This window comes from Gopherus evgoodei, chromosome 24 (genome assembly GCF_007399415.2).
Source record: "Gopherus evgoodei ecotype Sinaloan lineage chromosome 24, rGopEvg1_v1.p, whole genome shotgun sequence".
Taxonomy (NCBI): Eukaryota; Metazoa; Chordata; order Testudines; family Testudinidae; genus Gopherus; species Gopherus evgoodei.
The window spans coordinates 6391716-6414459 of NC_044345.1; the positions used below are offsets into that span (position 1 = coordinate 6391716).

Genomic DNA, 22744 nt, shown 5'->3' on the forward strand with positions numbered 1-22744 from the left:
TTCAGTTTGAAAAACTTTAATTTAAAATTTACAGCACACGGGGAAGAAACATTTTGTTACAACTAAAAGTCATCAGAAGAGTGCTGCAGGGTTTTGTTTTGTTTTATTTAACACTGCCATGGCTTTATTCAAAACACAGTTGCACAAAATCAATTACTTCAAAGTTTTTAAGGAAAGGGTTTGATAAGGAACTGAACACACTATATACATACTGCCATACAAAGAGCATTAAAATAGGACAAAAACCTCTACAAAATATAAAACCCACCCTTACATATTTGCATGAAAAGACCACCCACCAAGCAAAAATTTTTTAAAAGTTTTCTGGAGGCTCTATGTGTTACCTTTCAAAAAAACAAAACAAAACAGCTGTGCTATCTTGGTTATGTGTCAGCCTGACTGGCAAATGTGGGAACTATATTTAAAATGGTAACAGTGGAAAAGACAAAGTTACTTAGAAAGTCACAACTGCATGTGAGGCTCAGACTTTTGTCACCAGCAGCTGATGTACCACATTGTGAATGGTTTTAAAAACTGTAAGCCTGCATGTTTAATCGAAGGATCTACTAAACCCTCCAAAGATAATTAAATAGTTTAACCTTTATAACATTGGATGATTTAAGGCAGACTTGTTAACTGAAACAAGACTGCTGATAATTTTAGTAATTTCCATAAAAAAATCTCGTAATTTCAATTTAACTTTGTATTTATGTATGCCTCGGTACAAGACAGTCTAGTATAACCTTTATATTGAGAGATTTTTAAGTACATATTTGTAAATAGGAAGGTTTTATCATTTGCTGAGACTAAAAAAGTTAGCATTCAAAGACAAACATATAGGGGAAAAACTTTGAGATAGTAAAGATGAATACAAAGCAACTGCTTTGAACACACAGCCTCCATGACGAAAGAAGGGGTGTGCACTTAATTAAGATTTTTAATTAGTTTAATATTCATACAACAAAGATGGGAACTTAGATTGTGGTTGCAAATGCTGTTTCACCAAGTACTTTTCTACTGTCTTTAGAGATATCCATTTAAAATTTTAAACCATTTAATCAATATATTTCCAAATCTTTTGCTAACTGCCCCATACATTCCATTCAAATGCCTTTAAAAGTTGGCTATGCTTTACAACCACATGAACTATGATTTAAGGCTCTATTAAGGAAGAAAACCAGTAAGAAATTGGGCTTTGTGGACTTCTTTGCTCATGAGATTTGTCTTAACTTGATTCAGTAATCACATATAGGCTGTATCTATACAAGCTAGGAGTGTGGCTCAACTACTGAGAATCACAATAGCATGGGCAGTAATAGTATGGTTTAGCAGTGCTGAGTACAAACCCACCTGAACCCAATGGGTACATACTCAGCACAGCTAAGTCATGCTGCCATGCTAAATATTATTTATGCTCATGCTAGCTCAATGAGAGCTAGCACAAGTATGTGTATGCAAGCTGGAAATCACACCCTTAACTCATGGTATAGACATAGCCTGCCAGTGTGTGAAATGCCTTATTAAATATTTACAGGTTAACTGTGCTATATGGGTGACTCCACTATACAGGTCCAGGAAATACCCCTGGTATCTTTCTACAGTTTAATCGCAGTTACTGTCAGCCAAGAAAGATACATAATAAAAAAATAGAGTCTCTTGAATAAAGCTGTGTGTGATATTTGGTTGAGTATCTATTTGAAACAATGCATGTTAGTGTTGCATTGAGATGCCTTGTTTGAAATCCAAATTACAACTGCAAAAGAGTGCTGTGTCTGAACTTCTATTTCGCATTGGCTCAAATGGGAAGTGAAAGAGGCCATTGGGGCAGAATTTATTAATATCTGCCAGTCACAATTAACAGACTGCTAGAGAAAAGCCTTGCCTGCACATCTTCTGCACTTGCAACTGACTACCTGAAGTAGAACAAGTTCCTGCAGCTTTCCAAGCTAGAAAACTAAGAACTATTTACTGTTGAAATAGGGCCTTTAATGATTTAGCTGCAACTAGATACAAAAATTTTAAAAGTGACCTGCAAAGATGAGAGAACTGAGCTCACACTCATTTTTTGCCTTTTTATGCTTTATAAAGGCTTTTAAAGTTTGGTTTGGTTTTGTTTTTTAATTTAGAAGAGTGTTTGATGGGGATACCTGCTTGTTTTTACATTAGAAATTCAGGTCCTGTCTCACCTCAAAGACTATGATAATTGGGGAACTAATGAAATGACAACCTAAGAGCCAAGTGAGTGAAAGTTGAGCAAGCAGCAGGGAAAAGGAGTTTTGGTTAGACTGTTAAACTTTGGATTGTTTTTTAGTTTGTTTGAAATACTATTTAACTTCAATGACTAAACATTTTGGAGAAAGAAAGCCTTTGTTAAGGATGCCACATCTCCACCACTTCAATTAAAGCATGAGAGCTTTTAATATACATCCTCAAACATATCCAACAAGTCCTCCAAGCACAGTTGATATTCAGAATAAACAGGGAAAACTAAGCCTTAAACCTATTCAGGCCTTCCCTCATAAGTAATAACATAGTAAAAGAGGGCATAAGTGTCCTTCCCTCTCCCACAAAAAGTAATTTACAGGTCATTTTTTTTTTTTTTTAAGTTAAAATAATCAAGTTGATTCCAAGTAGGACCTGTGGTCAGTTCAATTAGCTATAACTAACTTTTCATTTGAAATAGACTGTTGACTTTATCACATTACAGCATCTTTGATTTCAGTTTATATATAACTTTAAAATCTTAAATGAAATTCACCATACTAAACCCATGTAGAAGTCTGTCTTTTTTAATTGTGGACTAGTAATGACAAACACTGCAAGCTTGTATAAAACAAAAGGAGTCCAAATAAAATTATAGGGGAAAACTTGACAATGGGTTCAGTGATTATAGGGTTGAAAGTTGTTTTCTACATATGTTCACTACCAAGCTATTACATCTTATTTGGAATGATAAAAAGGGCAAAAATAGTAAAACCACACCTTTCCTATAAAAAGTTAACATGTTATCTTTTGTAAGGACATCTATGGTACATGGAGACATACAGATCTGCATGATCACTATTGCGTATTCTGTAACTTAAAGAGTCTGGTCCTATTTATTTCTATAGCGACTTAATCATCCTCTTCCTCGCCCTCATCTTCAGGGTCTCGTTTCCTCTTCTCCCCTTGGACACCCTCTGCTGAGAAAAAGAAGTTTGTATATATTTGATTACACTCAATTTAAACATCAAGAAGTTAACACGTGTTGTGCTTTTACCTATAAAAAACTAGCTGACTATTTCAAAATTATTTTTTTTTCTCCTTATATGCACTCATTACTATACATCTCTGTGCTACTGATGGATCTTTTTGAAACAATCGGTTTCTTATTTATTCTGAGTAACTCAGATGAGACATATTAAGCTGAACACTCAAACTGAACATACTACATTTCATATTGGAAATAGGTTATTCTTCAGTCTGATGTCATCTGAATCCTTTCATGTTTGGACTGTAAGTTACCGTATATACTCGTTCAAAAGCCGAATATTTTTGGTAAAAAAGCGATGCATCAAAGAGCAAGGGTTGGCTTATAAATGGATCTACACCAAAATTTCATGATTTTAAACGCTATGGAATCATTAACTATCTAATACATTGTTGTTTTGTTCACCTGGAGCATCTGCAGGTACGGAGCCCCTCAGCTCCTTGTGGCCGTGGTTCGCCGTTCCCAGCCAATGAGAACTGAGGGGCTCCGTGCCTGTGAATACTCTAGGTAAACAAAATGTCCAGGCCTGCTAGTGGTTTACCCTAATGGGCCAGGAGCCAAAGTTTGCCAACCCCTGAAATATAGGGTTGGCTTATGAAAGAGTCATACAATTTTTGCTATTTTTACCTATCCATCTTGGGGGAGGGGGAGGGGGTTTGGCTTATAAACGAACAGGCTAATGAACGAGTATATATTTCAGTAAACCAGATTATATAGAGATTTAAAATGGAGAGAAGACACATTTAACCTGATTTTGCTTTTACTAACCTACTTTTCTTAATTTTCAACGGTTTCATATAAGAAATGTGGCAATAATTAATACAAATGGCCTATTATGCACTCTTGTGGCCAAAATATGAAATGCAATTTAAAAAATTTAAGATTTAACATTCTCAGGCAATCATTTTCGGGCCATTTAAACATCCTCACTGACTGCTTTACTGTCATGGTAAATAAGATGAAGTGGACTGTTAACACCTTGAATGTCCCTTGAAATGTGCATTAACTACTTATACTAAACAATCTGTTCCATCTTGTATTTAGCTGTGACACTCAGTACGTTTTCCAGACCTGAGGAGCTCAGTGTAAGCTTGAAAGTTCATCTCACTCACCAACAGAAGTTGATCCAATACAAGATATTACCTCACTCACCTTTCTCTAACATCCTGGGACCAACATGGCTACGACACTGCATAGTTCAATATCAGTGATTTTAAAATCCAGATTACAAATCTCCAAAGAGGTATTCAGTTAAGCCAAGCGTGTAGAACAAAAGTCTACTAATGCAATCAGGAATTTTTACATTTGTCTACTAGTCTACATTTAATATAGAAATTGGCTTCCAAGGGCTACACAAAAACTCAAAAAAATCTTTTCACCCTGTAAATCTATCTAAATCTGGCCAATCCTTACTGAAAATGAGCAGAACCACATAAGTAACTCACCCAACCCATCACAGTATGTAGATGTTTACTACCCAGTAGCAGGATTATACTACTGCCACTAGCAGAACAATTATTAATCTAGTATCCAAAAACATGCTGGCATCTTATAAACATGTAAACAGACTCTCTAAAGGGAGGGAAGGGTACAATCCAAGGTTTTTCTTTTTTGCACTTTTTTGCCACCACTTTTGTCTATTTGCCATTTGATTGGCAGTTTGTTTGTAGTCTTTGCCTATTAAGTGTAAGGCTTACCCAATTTCTCGTTGATTCTTTTCATACTTATTGTATGCATGAGTATATAGAAATATCCCATTGGTACCATGCAAAGAGAACTCAATATTCTCAGAGTTTAAGATCATTCCCTCTAACAGTATGAAATGCCACTATTCCTTGATACTAGCAATACACTTTGTACCAATATATTTTTCAAGTAGGATGAATTTCCTTTATTTTTGTTAGTTACCAGGCAGCTCGTCACTTTGCTTATTTATATTCTCAATGTTCTTAGGTCTCGAGATGAAGTCTAACAGAACTCTTTTCCCTCAAACATCTATTTCCAAGCCTTTGTCTATATTTATAGGAACTACATAAGACAGTAATGTATGGGATTTCACTTCAACTCTTTAAGAAGCTACTGAAAGAGACTAGTTGGATGTTTTTTCCCCCATCTAATGAGTTTAAGTATACAGCCTTTAAACAGGACATTGGGTTTTGTTTTTTCTTAAATGACACCCCCTTAAAATATTTTATGCAGATGCCATGGGGATGGGATGGGGGAGTCTTTGTAGGGGGTCCCAGAAGTGCTGCTTTTAAGCCCTAACCAGGGAATTCAGACACTTCTGATGCATTATTAATAACCTCTTTTAAACCTGCGATACATGAAGTTTACAAAAGTTCATGCAACATCCCCATCTTAGGAAGTTAGATTTCTGTAGCTCCTTCATTTGGCAACTTTCCCCAATACACTTCAGGACTCTAAAATATTTCTATAAAAATGCTCAGAAAATTGTTTTTGTTCACTTTTATTCAAAAGCTAAGTGTTAAGATATACTGGTTAAGGGAGAAGAGATAGCTGAGCAGCCATGCATTAATTCATATGCTAAATGCTTAACTTTTTGAAATCTTTCATAAGCCCATATCAGGATACCTTCTTTCCCTGGTTTACATACTTCAAACAGATCAGCTAGACAGACATAATTATACTAATGGACTGCTAGTCTCAACCTCCTAAATTAAAGAAGTTGAAAGAATCACTTCAGAAGGGTTCTGAAACATGCTACTTTCACAATTAGTGAAATTTACCTTCTTCCTCATCACCTTTTTCTTCAATGTAGTCATCGTCATCTTCTTCATCCTTCACAATATAAAATATTTAATCAGATTTTTAAAAATTTAGGTATACCTAGGGTTAGTTTAAGCAGCCTGTATTTTGGAGAAAACTGAACAAAGCAGTTACTCTGATCACATCCTGTATTTACTTTCTTTATTTCAGTTTGTTACTATACAGCTGTATGAAGACAGGCGGCCAAATTCTTCTCTACATTGCACTTAACTGGGTTCCACAGATATATAAAATCAGAATTTGGCCTTTAGTCTAAGTTTTTTCTTATTACTTCCACTTAAATCCTTTGTGATGCTACCAGAAACTTCCTTAATGTGTCATTTTGTAAGACAGTACCACAAATAAGCTTTTATCAAAATATTACAAAAATAGAGGATTGTGAAAATACGTGGAGAAACTATGGCAGCAAGAAGAGATGAACTAGGAACAGATCTAATTTTTTGCTACTAATGTCAATAAAGAAAAAAATACAGTAAATGTCAGAATTGTTTCTAAACAATGAGAAGCAAGTTGCTCTTTCAGGTTTGCACTTGGCAAATTGGCTTAAATTGGACCAACTTGTTACTGCAAACCCCAGACAAGGTCACACAACATTGTGAGATCTCTGCAGTACAGCAAGATTCGATGAAAAACTGAACCTTATTTACTAAAGCAGTAACTGCTAATGTTATACACATTAATTACACCACACCATTTTTTACTGTAATGCCTTCAAATTTGTATCTATAATTTTGTCTTTAAACACACAACAAATTTAAGACAGGCTCTTGCTGAATTTATAACGGAAGCTTTGAAGGTCTGGTTTAAATGGCATATAATTTGGCTGATTCTAGCCCTTGTTTATGCTTTCCAAAACATGATAAAAATCTGACCAGCTGGGACTTCCTGAACTGCATGCTCAATATAGGCCACTATCAGTAGCAAATAAAAAGCATCCTCACTATCTAGCTCTGTTGTGCTACCATGGTATCCAACTCCTCTAAAGCCCTTTTTAATGCATGTTATAATTCCTTGTTGCCCAAAAGCAACTGTATAGAGAAGCTACTGACTGATTGCAGGTTTTAACATCAAAGAATTTCTGTTCTCTTTCCAAACCCTTGTTTTTCCATTCTCCAGAGGAATTTCCAAAAGGTTCTTACTCAACGCCTCAAATCAAATTTAGTTCTACCTTCTTGTAGTGACTTTCAGCAATCACCTCCTCAAAATCTTAATGCTCTGATAAAAGGTTACAGAGTTCTGTAAGACTATACAAAGCACTGAAAGTTCTATAAATACTTCATTAGGATTAATAAAATGAAGACCACCAAAGAACAGGGGTTCTCAGACTATGGTGTATGTATCATGGGCAGTACATGCACAGCAGTCATGTGGAATGCAGGTTGGTTTGAAGAATAATACAGGTTGAACCTCTTTAGTCCAGCACCCTCAGGACCTGACCAGAGAATTTGCCGAACGACGGGAGGTCAATATTGTAGGGAGCGGGTCTCTCTATTTTTATTTCAACAAGGCGAACAAACAGAACAACACTTGTGATGCCCCTCGCCCAGGCTTACCAGCTCTCTTCATAAGAAAGAGTGAGTATTGTTACACAGTTTTCCTGTATTGGCACAAGGAAATAAATAGATAAAGCATAAAAAACAAAATAATAAAATGCTGGACAGAGCGTGCCGAACTAGAGAGATTCAACCTGGATTAAAATAAGAATCTGTTATAACTACAGTGAAAAGTTATGAAGGTGGTATTCCATAATACTTTTGGTTCTAAATGTGGAACCAGAAGGTCTTCAGAGTGTGAGAACTGCTGCTATACAGAAACAAAAATAAATACACTTCATACAAAAAACAGGTTAAGTGCCTAGTTGTTAGAGACAAGGTCTAAGAGTCAGGATTCCTGTGTTCTACTGCTGACACTGATTCATGTAGCCATGATTAGGTCACCTCACTTCTTCCTGCACTTAGTTCACACATCTAAACTTACCAGCCTCAATAAGCTTGTGTTAGTGAATGTTTGTAAAGGTCTCTGAGATCCCTGAATTAAGGTGGTAATTTTGATACTAGCTTTGCAGAATGCCGAGAGGAGTTACAGATGAACCAAGGGGATAGAAATTCCACTCCATGTAAAATAGCATTAGTTACAAAAAGCTTGATTTCCCCCCCCTTGTTTAATTTTAATGTTAGTCAATGCAACTTTGTCTGAGTATTATTGTTGCTACTGTAGGTTACCTAGTCGAGAACAAGGATATTTTCTTCACTTTGTCTATTAAAAAAATGGTTATCTACCTTACTCCAAAAAATATTCTAATCTGAAAGTTTAGTTGGTAGTAGTGTACAATTTCAACATGGGGGGACGGGACAGAGGGTCTTGATTTTTCTAGCTTATAGACATTTTTCATTTTAGGTGTCGGGATGGAAATTTAGAAAAATCAAAGCCATATTCTTAAGAGACATGCAGAGATATTTAGTTGATAGGCAACATTTATGCTCAACTAAGTACACTGGACCCTCACTAGAACACGTCTATATAGCACAAATTTGCATATAACACAGTCGCGGCCATGGATCCCAAATTTAATTTCTTTAATTGCAATTCATTTTAACATGGTCCTCGCGTTAACATGGTGCCGTGCATGGATCCCAAATCCCACGTTCTAGCAAGGGTCCAGTGCACTTCAGAGAAAGAACTTTATCAGCAAAATCTAAAGTGGTCTGTTGCTTTACATACAATGCTAGATTTATAAGAATCTACAAAATGCACCTGTGTTTACCCATATAGCCTCATGAAAACCCTAAGCCTCAGAAACAGGGTTTGTGAAATTAAAACTTCTTGGATTGAGTAGCGGAAAAAGTATAAAAATTTACCTGAATCTCCTCTTTCATCAGATATGAAAGGCCCACTTCCTCCTCCTCCTCTTCTCCCTCCCCCAAATCTGAACCTCCATCATCTTCATCATCATCCTCTTCATACTCTCCTGGTGGACCAGCTTCATCCTCATCTTCTTCATCATCCTCATCTCCTTCTGAAAGAAAGGAAATAGTTCCATATATCCTTGCTTAAAACTTGATGATTTGTTCATAAGCTCATCTTACATGCTTCCCAAAAACCTAAGACAACTCGGTTATGAGGTCTTCTCCGGAAGTTTTAAAAAAATGGACAGCATCCTGGAGAAAAGAGAGACTATTTAAAATATATGAAGACTATAAATGTATAAAACATAACTTAACAAGCATTTAGATACCAAGGGTGATAGGGCAAGGTCCTTGATCCTGCAAGTGACTGTTCTGCACCTGCAGATCCCTAAGCCTGCAGCGATCCTCAGAGAAGTGAGACGGAAAGGGGGAGGAGGTGTGTCTGCAGTACAGAGTCACTTGTAGATCAAGGTCTAAAATTTAAAAGGTCAGCCAGCTTAACACAATACTCTTGACTGAATTTTATTTCCTATTAGTTCCAGGAAACACCTACAGTTTAGAGAAGAGATCTCATTTTTATTTTGTACATTTGCAGCAGCACATAGAAACTGTCAAAGTGGGTCTCAAATAGGCAGTTTTGTATAGGGTATTTTATGCAGCTACAGGGAAGACATTTTAAATATAAGTGTGAACCACAAAAGCTGGCAGGTGGAATTTAGGGACAGACTTAGTATCTGAAACTACTTTTTAAACTTTAAATTTACTAAATTTCTGGTTGATGCCCATTAAGAGATTTTCAGATATTATTACATTTACTTATCTATCTTTTGTTTAGACTTTCAAAATAGAGCATTTGACACATTTGGCTTCTCTTTGGTGACATTCTCTTAAAGAACAACTCAGATTTAAGTATGAGGACAGATCTAATTTAAAGCGAAGTACAATCCACCAGAATAGCAGCATGGAGACACTCATGGACAGCTCTATGTGAAACAAACATTTCAGAGGTCTTTCATAACTCTTTGGACCATGATCACTAAAGCTAACAGTATTTAAAGAAAGGCTTGCATTGAAATCAATGCAGAAATTGATTTAACGCTGCACTTCTACAGAGCCTTCCATGTAATTTCAGAACCATTTATAAACAAACATTAATGAATTAGCCCTCAATAGCAATGAAGAAGGTGGTATCCCTATTTTAGCAATAAGGAAAACCGATGCTTGAGGTGACAAGGAGATTCCAATACTAACTCTGCCACAGGCCTCCTGTTTGTTGACTTCCATTCTGTGATACAAGTATGCTTATTGAATATTATTTCCACATAGATCAGATATGAAGTGAGAAAACCCTCCTCAAAAAAGCTTTAACAAAATGGATTACCGCTAGCTCGCTTACTTATTACTTTTAATGTGATCATATCTTTACTCAAGTAAAGCCTCTCTCATCTAACAAGAATTGCAAAACATTCTTGACTGTGTTCTGAGTGCAGTTCTTCCTATTATAACTCAGCATAAGCATCATTTGAATGAATGAATGCTACAGATCTATACTACAAAAATGTAGCTGATGATATTGTGCTACTGAAGTCCAAGAGTCACTCGTCTCAACTTTAGATATTGATAATGTAAAGTTATTTTTAGTTATTAGCTATAGCACATTTAGAAAAATTACCCTCATCTTCCTCCTCTTCTGAGTCAGGTGCCTCATTATCTTCCTGATCGAATCCATCTAGGTATGTGATTTGGTGAAGCAGCTCAAAAACGCTTTCTCTGTAATCCTCCAGGTTTGTGATCTCACAATTGAACAAGTCAAGACTCTTCAGGTTTTTAAGATTTTGCTGAAAATGAAGAATTAAGAGTACTCATCCTTTTCTTCCAGTCAACACAGAATAAGTACTTGGTACCTTGAACCTTTGTCAAGTTGCAAGTCTTAGCCTACACATAATAGGCTAAGTACTCAGCTACACAATTTACTTTGTACTCACCACCTTGGTCCTCCATTCTCTGCAATGACTCCCCTTTATATGACTCCCTATATACCGCTCTTTATACTTTACACAGAGTTCAGTATAAAGTCTTTGTTCTGATAATTAAAAGAAGCTCCCCATAAGGTCACTGAAATATCACCTATCCCTCTGCATCCATGAGCGTTCTTAACAGCTATCTTCCATGAGAAGAGTGAAACTATTCAGGAGGTGGCTTGCGAGGGCAGAAAAGAGAACTTAGACAGACATTGGACCTACTCTGTGGAACTTACACCTCAAGATTTATTTCTTCAACTTAGCTTATCCCTCATTTCTACACAAATACAAAACTACTCACTCACACAAACCAATCCCTAGGAGTTAATCAACCTATTTCTCCTATAAAACTTGGAAGAAATAAAGGTGGGGTTTAAGCTTAAAGAGTTCTAGTACAAGTGACTCCCAAACTTTTCCCATACTGCAGAACACCTCTTCAAAAAGATAGTTTCATGGACACCTCCCACTCTCAGTCACTTAACATTCTTCTGGCAACTATAATTGCTTACACAGAAAAGTTATTAGGCAAGTAATTATTGTATTTTTAGTTTCTTTCAGTGTATTTTTGCAACTGAAAGCCAAGGAGGATCAGCAATATATAGGTAGCCAGCACTACACAGACTATAGACCACAGTTTGACAACCTCTGATCTGGTCTATGATCCTGCTAACACAGGATAGCTTTTCAAATGCTGTCTTGATTGAACTATGGGATGATTAATTTATTACAGCAGTTATTCAATACATGACTGATTGAGATACTGACAAATTTAGAAAGAAAACACTCAAGTGTTACTTTAACTGGCAAAAAACTTGGAAAAAGTAAACAATTTTGCTCTCTGGATACCTTTCAGTTTTGTTGAATCTTTACACAGGCAGGTAAACCACCCAGTTTATAATTGTTTTGTATTTTACTGATCTCCTATGTAACACTAGCTTAAACTCCATTTATTGCATTTATCCATTGTACTTGTAAGGCATTCCTATTGTCAGCCACTTATAACCAATACTCTGTGTTCAATATTATGATCTCTAAATTTTTTTTTTAAAAAGTATCAAAGGTAAAAAAAAGGAGATTTAACAATGCCTTACAATTCTTTAACAAAACAAACTAATTCATACTTACAAGGGCTTCCACAGTGCTAAGATCTTTGATTTTGTTGCCACTTAGATTTAGGTATGTGAGATTCGGACACTTTTCTGCCAGGACTTCCAGGCCTCCTGAAATGATGTTGTCACTCAATTCCAACTATCATACACAAAAATTGGATAATTAGATGGTTTGTTTCACTGCTGTCGAAATTAAGAGCTTGTATTTTATTATAGCAATACTGAGGGGAGGGATAGCTCAGTGGTTTGAGTATTGGCCTGCTAAACCCAGGGTTGTGAGTTCAATCTTTGAGGGGGCCATTTAGGGATCTGGGGCAAAAATCTGTCTGGGGATTGGTCCTCCATTCAGCAGGGGATTGGACTATATGACCTCCTGAGGTCCCTTCCAACCATGATATTCCATGAATAATAAATACGTCACAAGATCACTTGACTTCCTGTATAACCCATAAATCCCTCCGACTTCTTACATAAAATGTTTGCTTAAAAACAAAGGAACCTATATTGTTGTGTACATATTTCCAAAGTCTAACATATTACTTATTTCCACAGCACTTTACTATGTGCCTGGTCCAGATAATTCATTTAACAGTTTCATACTTGGGTCCTCATCCTTCACTTTAAGCCTTTGCGGTCCCATTGACTACAACTGGACTATTCACACTTAGCAGTTAATTATATGCTTAAATTTTTTCAGGGTTGGGACCTTACATTTTTAGCAGGAAGTGAAACCTGACATTAGATCCTTGTACAGGATTTATTTAAACATAGTGGGCAAAATCCTGGTTCCATTAGTCATATGTGAAACTCTCAGTTACTCCAATGGAACTGATGTTTCATCCTCTGGAGCTGGGTTTTCACCTACTATATTTCATTACCAGCCCCCCCCTCCCCCCCCCGCTTTCTATTCAATTGCATGAAATATCTTTAACCTAACCGTAAAAGTAGAAAGTAATATTGTACTTTTGATCACTGTGTCAGACATTAATTGGTGCAAGTTACATGTGTTAATCAGTACTTGAATTGTCAATCTCTGTTTGAAAGACTACTCTGAAGTTTACAGAAATTACAAAGGATAATTTCTAATTCGATGCAATTAGGTTCAGAATCTCAGATCTCATTTTTAAATTAGTGATGCACATGACTAAGTTACATACATTAATGACCTTTTATGAATATTATGGGTGTATTTTATTAATAAAATAAATAATTAAAAGCCACAGCATCAATGAAAATGCTACTATCATCAGAAGGATATACCAGAACCTAATTTCTAGTGTTAAATAGATAAGCCACTTATTGTTCCAAGAGTTTTTGGACAAGAATAATTTGAACATAATTTAAAAATACCCACACCAATTTTAAATCTGTAAAAGTTTAGATTGGTATAATTTCACAGCCCTGCAAACACATTTTAGTAAGACATTTCAATATGATGCAAATGTGATTGTGAATACTGACAGGGTACAAGAAGCTGTGTTAACCAAAGATTTACACATAAAGAAGTGTATACATTTGGCAAAAAAGAACGGGGAGAGTCCAGAGATACCAAGTATCAGAGGCGTAGCCGTGTTAGTCTGTATCCACAAAAACAACAAGGAGTCCGGTGGCCTTTAAAGCCTTAGAGATACATACCTTTCGGAGCTTACTTAAGGTGGGGAGTCTGGCCAGTGATGTCAGTTCTACATTGGCCATACTGAGAAACTCTAGCTCTTTAAATGACTCATTCAGGCCTTCAATTTCACCATTGCTGGATCGACAGTTATCAAGCACCAACTCTGTCACCTTCAAACAGAATATAAAGTCACTCTTCAGGTTAATGAAGACCATTAAGAACGCTGAACTTTATCTAAACCAACAGCTTGAAGAGTTAACCAATTAAGACAACATGTTTTATTTTTCACTTAGGCAAAAACTGAAGTTATCAGAGGCCTACAGTCACCACAATTAACATTGCCAACCTACTAAAAAAATACATAGTGTATACTTGTAGCAGTCAAGTTTGAAGCATGGTCATAAAAAGGAATATATGTAAGAGGCAAATTTTAGTATGTAAATGGTCAAATATATGGCTTCAGATAACACAACTACAATGATGCACGTAGGCCTTTATATGGATAGAAACATAGGAGTTGCCAAACCAGATCAGATCAATGGTCCATCAAATAAAGTATCCTGTTTCAGATAAAGGACAGTACCAGATGCACCAGAGGAAGGAGCAAGGAACCCCATGCACACTGGACAATTAAGGAATAATATGCCAGTAAAGGAAATTCCATCACTTAAGTGGTTAGCTTATATCCAGAAGCATGAACGTTTAATATCCCCAAATTTTGTTGAGAATATCCAGTTAAATTGGTAGAATTATTACCCATAAAAGAACCTAATCCTTTTGCAAATCTTACTAAAGCTCTTCACCTCAATATCTTGTGGCAGTGAGTTCCACAGGTTAATTGTGCATTAAATTATTTCCTTCTATGTGTTTTAAATGTGTTAGACATTCTGTGAAATAGAGTTATATTATGAGAAAGGGTAAATAAGATTGCCTAATTAACCTTCTTTATACCATTTACTGGTTTGTATACCCCTCGTGGGTTATAACAGGCATGGGCACTACATTTTCCCACAAAACTCTGACATTTTAAGTGTCCTAGCTGGGGGCAGAGGGAAGGATCTAGCCCAATATTAGTATGTAATGTTCAGCTTTGAAATAAGGGTGGCTCTGAAGAACATCACACTTCTTGATCGACAACTTATTGGTCATTTTGGTGGATAATAGACAAATAGGAGGTACAAAATTTAGAGCCTTATTTCACATCACTACAGAGAGAGGGGAAAGTACAAATGGTATCTTGGCTTTGGTCTTACTTTTGTCAGTTTTGAGCTAAAGCCTCAACACTGTTTTAAATAAAATGTGTAGAGGTTTTTTCTTTAAAAACAAAAACTAACAAGTCTTCTAAAAACACTGGAACTATTCTGTTGGGGCTACTCCAGCCAAATGTTTATGCTAATCTAAATGCATATTTAGGCTTTTAAAAACATCTGGCCCAGAAATTATCAAAATATGTATTATTTATTCAAATAACGGTTTTTATGCACTTCTACATGCACAGTAAATCAGGTCACTCTCTCAACCTGGCACTAAGTAACAACACTTTCTGATATCAACCTAACTGGACTTTACTCTTGGGGCACCTAGACATACTGGTCAATAGCATTCTTACTGACCTAAATGCAAAAACATCTGCTGGAGCCACAAATCATTTGTTGGCTGAGGTCAATAGCAGGGAACTGAAGACTGCAAGTTGATCACACAGCAGTCAATGAAATTACTATAGGAGATTAACTGTACCTTATCCCCCCAAGAAAGTAGCGTGCACCCAAAATCCTTCCCAATGCAGAACAAAATATATATAAATGTATCCGCAAAAAGAAGAAGAGTACTTGTGGCACCTTAGAGACTAACAAATTTATTTGAGCATAAGCTTTCATGGGCTACAGCTCACTTCACTGGATGCACAGAATGGAACATATAAGAAGAGTATATATACGCATACAGAGAAGATGCCATAGCAGCTCTAAGACGCTAATTAATTAAGATGACCTGTTATCAGCAGAAAACAAACTTTGGTAGTGATAATCAAGATGGTCAATTACAGACAGTTGACAAGAGGTGTAAGGGTTTTCCTGCTGGCAACAGGTCATCTTAATTAGTCTCTTAGAGAGGGTGGGTGGGTGTGTGTGTGAGAGAGAGAGAGATTCTTCTATGTTCCATTCTGTGCATCCAATGAAAGCTTATGCTCAAATAAATGTGTTACTCTCTAAGGCCATGTCTACATCTAAAATTTTGCAGCGCTGGTTGTTACAGCTGTATAGGGCCAGCGCTGCAGAGTGGCCACACTTACAGCAACCAGCGCTGCAAGTGGTGTTAGATGTGGCCACACTGCAGCGCTGTTGGGCGGCTTCAAGGGGGGTTCCGGGAACGCGAGAGCAAACCGGGAAAGGAGACCCGCTTCGCCGCGGTTTGCTCTCGCGTTCCCGGAGCCACCCAGCAAACCGCAGGGAAGGAGACCTGCTTGCTCGGGGTTCCGGGACCGAGAGAGCAAACCGGGAAAGGAGACCAGCTTCGCCGCGGTTTGCTCTCCCGTTCCCGAACCCCCTGCAAACCGCAGGGAAGGAGACCTGCTTGCTCGGGGAACGGGAGAGCAAACCGCGGCGAAGCTGGTCTCCTTTCCCGGTTTGCTCTCGCGTTCCCGAACCCCTCTGCAAACCGCAGGGAAGGAGACCTGCTTGTTCGGGGTTCGGGGAACGCGAGAGCAAACCGGGAAAGGAGACCAGCTTCGCCGCGGTTTGCTCTCCCGTTCCCGAACCCCCTGCAAACCGCAGGGAAGGAGACCTGCTTGCTCGGGGAACGGGAGAGCAAACCGCGGCGAAGCTGGTCTCCTTTCCCAGTTTGCTCTCGCGTTCCCGAACCCCCCTGCAAACCGCAGGGAAGGAGACCTGCTTGCTCGGGGTTCCGGGAACACGAGAGCAAGCTGGGGAAGGAGACCAGCTTGATTACCAGAGGTTTCCTCCTTCCACGGAGGTCAAGAAAAGCGCTGGTAAGTGTTTACATTGGATTACCAGCGCTGGATCACCAGCGCTGGATCCTCTACACCCGAGACAAAACGGGAGTACGGCCAGCGCTGCAAACAGGGAGTTGCAGCGCTGGTGATGTCCTGCAGATGTGTACACCTTCAAAGTTGCAGCGCTGTAACTCCCTCACCAGCGCTGCAACTTTCTGATGTAGACAAGCCCTAAGGTGCCACAAGTACTACTGCTCTTTTTATATATAAATGAGTATGATCACCTGAAAACGACTGCCTTAAACTTCTATTAAATACATTTGTTTGAAGTTCCAGGCAATCTATATCTAATTGAATCTTACAATGTAAGCTTACACCCTGGGCTCCCCCATTTAAGAGGTTAAGTATGATCAGAATTGCTTTTATCTGCCTGAAGAAGAAATAAAACGTTAGGAAAAATATTTGACATGCAATCTGCACATTGCAATGCACTTCAGGACTTTCATCCTACTTCGCTATAAAGGAACAAAAAGTTTCACTATAAGCAGGTTCCATTTCCACTGGACTTTTGTTTTGAAGTTAAGTTAGAGCGGCAGGGGCTGGCGCTCTCTGCAGCCCTCCACACCTCCAGTCCACTCCCATCACAGAGTTACTTAGAGGAGCTACCTGACTCTAGCTACATGGCGGGCACAGAGAAGAGAACCCTGTTGTACGTGACCTCGCAAAACCGAACCTTATTGCTCGGTGGGTGGAGGTACAAAGGAGAAGCCTATCTGGTCTCTGATGACTGAGCAGGACCTAACAGCAATCGCCTTATCTGCCTTTAGCCATTAGGAAGGCCGGTTATAAGCAGTATGATTTCAAGGAAAAGAGAGGAGGGTGCCATTACCCCATCATGCGCTCACTGGGCAGAGCTGAAAACTCAGGGAAGGAAGGGGGTGGGAAGAAGAAAGAAGAGAATAAAAACGATGCAATTCGAAATAAACAGCTCCAAATGTCAGAAGAGAAGGAAGGGGGGGGAAAGCATTTTGCACAAAGGTTTTATAAAAATTGCCTGCCTCTTGCAGATTACTGGGAAAGGGCTGCAGGAAATCACTCATGTACCCAGATAGTTCTAAAATGGATTCGGTGCAACTCTGACCTGTTTACAATATCCACGTAGTAGAAGTTAAAAATAAATAAGGCAAATCACGGCAGCGATGGCAACCAGAAGAGGGATCATAAAAGTTACGGATTCCAATGTGTTCATCAGCCCCCCAAAGCAGCTCTAGCTTGAAGGGTCCTAAAAAACCTCCCCCTAACCTACAGATACTGAAGCATGATGGGTGACCCACATTTTCCCGTGCACAAGAGTTAAGTTAGCAGAGAAGGCGGGGAAAGGAGAAAGAAGTTCGCTCTCTGAATCCAGCATTGACACCAAGCAGGGAAACACCCTTCATTTCAATCGAGAACTAGCCTGCAAAAAGCTAAGAAGGGAGTCCCCCAAACGTGGGCGACCCCGACCCGCAGCTCCGAGACGGGGCTGCCGCAGGGAGGGGTGGTAATTTCTGCTCTCGGGTCACCCCGAGGACCCTCTCAGACCGTGCCAATCGCCCGGGACGGGCTGCCCCACTTGTCCAGCGCCGCGCTCGCTTTGCCGGGGCTGGACGCCCGGCCACGGGGTGGGAGTGAGGGGCAGGCGGAGAGGGCTGCGGAGACACACCGCGGCGGTCTGCGGAACAGCCAGGGGTTAGGCGGGTGCACAAGCCGCCTCCCCAAGAACCTTTCGAAGCTAGAGGCGGAGGGAAGCGGGGGAAAGGAAACGCGGCGGCCTCGCAGCGCCGAGGCGCCCGGCCCCACGTGGCGGCGCCCCCAGGCGATGTATCAGCTGTTCAGCAGTGGGGAGCCGGGGGGCGTCACGTCCCCTCACCTTCTCCGGGGCCCGATTCCTCAACTCCAGCGTGATGCGCTTCTTCATCTCCATCTCCCCCCCTCCCTGAGGCCCCCGCGCCGCGAGGGAGGGACGCGCCGCCGGGCCGACGCCGCTCTTGCAAATGGAGGCAAGAGTTGGGGCTCGAACTCCTCCAGCAGCCGCTCCACCCCCTCCCCTGGTACAGACGCGCAGCTCCTGCCTCCTCAATGGCCGCTCGCGCACTGAGCCTCCATGACACGGCGCACAGGGCCCCCTCCCAGACGCCCCGCCTTCGCGGTCGTGTTGCCTCCTTGCCACCTATTGGCCCAGAAGAGTTTCATTTCGGGGAGAGGGGATTGGCTCCTCCGGACGTCTGTCAAAGTGGGCCTCTTTCGAGCGCAGCCCGGCGCAGCGCTTTTCATGTCTTTGTGCGCTTGGCGCGCGGGTGCCCCATGTGGTCTCTGCCGCAGGGCAGGGTCCTGATGGTGCTCGCGTGTGTAGATAGCTGACGTAAGGGGTGCCTTGTGTATAGTTGTGGTACAGGTGTGCGCGGAACTTGCAAGGCAAAACTGCATTAAATAAATATCTGTGCTAGCGCAGGCCAGTGAACAAACTCAAACTCCATTGACTACATTGAGACCATTTAGTACTTATTTTGTGTTCCTCAAATCTAGTGTCAGGGCTATGGCAGTGTTGGAGTGCAGCAGGGGATGGGTGTGCTGGCTCTGGGAGGGCGGTCAGGGCTGGGGCTTGCGGTGCAGGAGGGGGTTGGGGTGCTGGCTCTGTGAAGGGGCTCAGGGCTGGTTTGGGGTGCTGGCTCTGGGAGGGCGCTCAAGGTTGGGGTGTGGCCTCCCACTGGGCAGCGCTTACCGCTAAGGCAGGCTCCCTGCCTACCCTGGCTCCACGCCTCTCCTGGAAGGGGCCAACGTTTTGTGATGATATTCCTTTGGGAGAGCTGCGGCAAGCAACAAGAGAGTTTGCTCTCTGCCAAAATCTCGCTAACTAGAGTTAATTTTTGAGTCAGAATTGCTTTCTAGGAAATGGGTATTAACTATTTGGGCTGAAATTCCTGAAAGAGGGGATTGCCTATATGGTTTTGAGTATCAGAGGGTAGCCGTGTTAGTCTGGATCTGTAAAAGCAGCAAAGAATCCTGTGGCACCTTATAGACTAACAGACGTTTTGGAGCATGAGCTTTCGTGGGTGAATACCCACTTCCTCAGATGCATGTAATGGCTTTGATCATCTCTGTTCAAGGACTGTATATAGTGTAAAATAAACAATTTGCTATAAGAATATGGCCAGAATCCACATCACTGATTTCTCCTATGGACAGCGGACCTGCAATGGCCCGACATCTGTGACTGCCTTGTATACGGGCAACATAAGGACCCCAAAGCATCATTTAAAAAGATTAACATATCTAGGAGAAAGTTATTATTAGACACCTTTTACAGATAGGTAAACAAAGGGACAAATGCGTCAACTTCTCTGAGCTCATGTAAGTCAGTGGTAGGACTGGGAACAGAATCCATGAGCCTTAATGGCTAGCCTCCCTGCTCTAACTACTACACAGAACACCACCTTAGAACACAATCATGTGTAGGTGACTAAAACGATGCATGTTGTGGCATGGGGGAAATAGATCTATAAACAAGCCTTATATTCAGCTGCTTTTGCTAAAGTACTTAAATGAGAATGATGCTTTCCTTTTTAGGGTAAAAATATACATGAAACTTTGAATGTGGCTAACTTTTTCTACCATTTTAAACATTGACATTTTCTAGTCCTCTTTTTCTAAGGCTTCAATCCTGTAAATTGCGGTGCTCTAGTACAATCCAGTGGAACACTGAAGCATGCGAATAACTATGCTCACAAGTCATTGACTTCAGTGGGATTACTTGCATATTCAACTTTAAGCACATGCTTAAGGGTTTTGATGGATCCTGCTAACAGTGCACAGCGTGTTGCAGGATTTAGCCCTAACAGATAGTGTAAATATTTCTTTATTGATTCCAGTAGCCTTACAAGTAATGATTTAGACATGAATAGACTGGGACATTTCAAGAATTCTATGTCAGTACAGAAAAATGGAAATGTCAGCAGTTACGTCAGACCTTGTAGAAAGTCGGTGGGAAAATATTTCTTGTTTCATATACAACGTGCTTTTAATATGAAACTACAGAAGGGTGCCTCTGGCAGGGGTTAAGAAATGCAATGGCAAAAAATACTGAATATTCTGTCACTCTGCAACACATTTGGATTAGAAAGCACTCTTTTTTATCACTCTCGAGAGAATAAAAATTCATTTGCTAATGCAACAAAAATAGTGGTGTCTCATTTTTGTTTTAGGAGCAAACTGTGAAGATATTTCTTGTTTTCTATAGTGTAGTAGGGAGGTAGCATAAGTATAGTTAAGGTTGAGACTAGCTTACTGTTTAACCGTCATTATTTTTAAATCCTCTAAAATCCACATGCTTACTTGGATGGTTTGAAAATTGCTGTACCTTATGGAGATCTGAGGTAGGGTTAGTGAACCAAATTTGAGGAAGTTTGAGCATCCCTAGATAAAGACCCTACCAAAAGTTACATGACATCAACATTTTACATCTTACTAATACAATTTTTTTGCACACCTGTGGAACTGAAACTGGCTGTGATCAGCCATAAACTGATATCATCCACTCAGGATTGATTTCAGCTATAGTCTGCATTCCTCTGCTCCTATGGGAAGCAGTATTTTTAATATTCAAGGTAATATTGGATCTACAATGTGGCTCTACCCAAGGTAACAAATCTGAGAACTGGAACCCATAAAGAGTTTCATAAAACAATTACAACCCATACCTGATGGAGACCACATCCTGAACGAAATCTTTCTTGAAAGAAGTCTGGCCTTCAAACATCCCCCAGCCTTGCCAAGCAAGCTCCCCAAAGACCAGGACTTACCAACTCAAAATGGCACTAGACCCTACCAGAAGCAACAGGTGCTACGATGATTAATGTTCCCCACAACACACTTTTCAAGACCCAGGGGTTCCATACATGCTGGTTCCATACATGCTTATCACAACAGTGCATCAAACGCCCCAACAACAACTGTGCAGGTGAAAGCAAACAATCACTGTGCTCTCAAATGACCTCATACAGAAAAATTAGACAAAAACACCTCATCACCTGTGGGCAAACACTTTTCACAAAGCTATCATTCCACATGTGACCTCTCAATCCTCAGTGGAAACCTGAATAACAACTTCAAAAGATGAACTTGGGAATTTAACTGCTGGACACTAACAACCATGGATGTAACAGAGACACTGTTTTTTGGTTTATTACAACAATTTGTAACACAACTTACTTCCTGTATAATTGCTCACTTCATTTTAGAACCCCTCTCAAGTCTCTCATTTGTTCTCATGGGGCAGGGCTGAGGCTCTGGCAAACCACAATGTTTGCAGGCAGCCTTAAATGGCAATGTGTTGGTGTGCTGTGACCATTCGATTTGCCCAACATTCTTATACTGTACATTCAAGTCCTATCTGTGGCAGCTTTCTGAGAATGCATATTTGTTGCTGTCTGTCTGCCTTTTGCAGAGGTTCCTTCTCGAAGTTTTGCCTTGCAAGCAAAGCTTCTGGCTGAAGAGCCAATATTGTAAATTTCTCTAAAATCCACGTGCGTATTCAGACTTTACTGCAGAAGAATTGTAAAAGAAAATAAATTTAATTCCATAGAAGGAAAATGAAAGACTCTAGTAAGCAGGTTTCAGAGTAGCAGCCATTGCTTATGCTGAAATAAATTTGTTAGTCTCTAAGGTGCCACAAGTACTCCTGTTCTTTTTTTCTAGTAAGCAGCAGCATCGTTCTCCTCACACATTTCCTGAACAATGGGACTGTCTTTATAAAAGAAAATCAAGTCGCTGTGATTCTCATTGATGCCAGCATGATCAAAGAGGTTGCTGAGCATCAGAAAATGCACCCAAATAGAGAGCTCTGTTTTAAGGTCTGGCATAAAGTCAACATTGACTAATATGGTACCAGGATACTGTTTTGTCAGTTAAAACAATAACATGAAAATAAACTGAAAACAAATTTCAACTTTGTACAACAGTTCATCCAGTCAACACAAACCAAAGGTGCATACCTATCAATTTCAACTGTGAGTGCAGTAGTTTCTGTGAAAAAGGACCCTGGATGTATTGTAAGATTTAGAACATTTTT

At 39.8% G+C, this 22744-nt stretch overlaps 1 protein-coding gene across 3 annotated transcripts; it reads right to left on the reverse strand.

Moving 5' to 3' along the window:
• On the reverse strand, nucleotides 1–18788 carry ANP32E (acidic nuclear phosphoprotein 32 family member E). 3 transcript variants are annotated; one of them, XM_030542574.1, is made up of 7 exons: nucleotides 18548–18788; nucleotides 13709–13858; nucleotides 12090–12212; nucleotides 10616–10781; nucleotides 8896–9053; nucleotides 5998–6049; nucleotides 1–3182 (listed from the first exon to the last, which is right to left on the reverse strand). In XM_030542574.1, exons 1-7 carry the CDS (start codon nucleotides 18599–18601, stop codon nucleotides 3115–3117), a joined length of 771 nt encoding a protein of 256 aa, XP_030398434.1. In that variant the 5' UTR covers nucleotides 18602–18788; the 3' UTR covers nucleotides 1–3114. The 3 variants fall into 3 exon arrangements, with proteins under 3 accessions (XP_030398434.1, XP_030398432.1, XP_030398433.1); XM_030542572.1 differs by having other exon boundaries at nucleotides 8896–9050; nucleotides 18548–18686; XM_030542573.1 differs by having other exon boundaries at nucleotides 1–3179; nucleotides 18548–18686.
• Between the last annotated feature and the right edge of the window lie 3956 nt (nucleotides 18789–22744).

Excerpts from the sequence above, each read along its gene's own strand:
- ANP32E (XM_030542574.1), bottom strand. The coding sequence starts at position 18,601 with ATGGAGATGAAGAAGCGCATCACGCTGGAGTTGAGGAATCGGGCCCCG. Across the intron at positions 9,054-10,615 it reads AGAAGAGGAGGAAGATGAGG|AAGGAGATGAGGATGATGAA; the intron begins GTAATTTTTCTA and ends CCTTTCTTTCAG. Across the intron at positions 3,183-5,997 it reads AAAAGGTGATGAGGAAGAAG|CAGAGGGTGTCCAAGGGGAG; the intron begins GTAAATTTCACT and ends TCTTTTTCTCAG.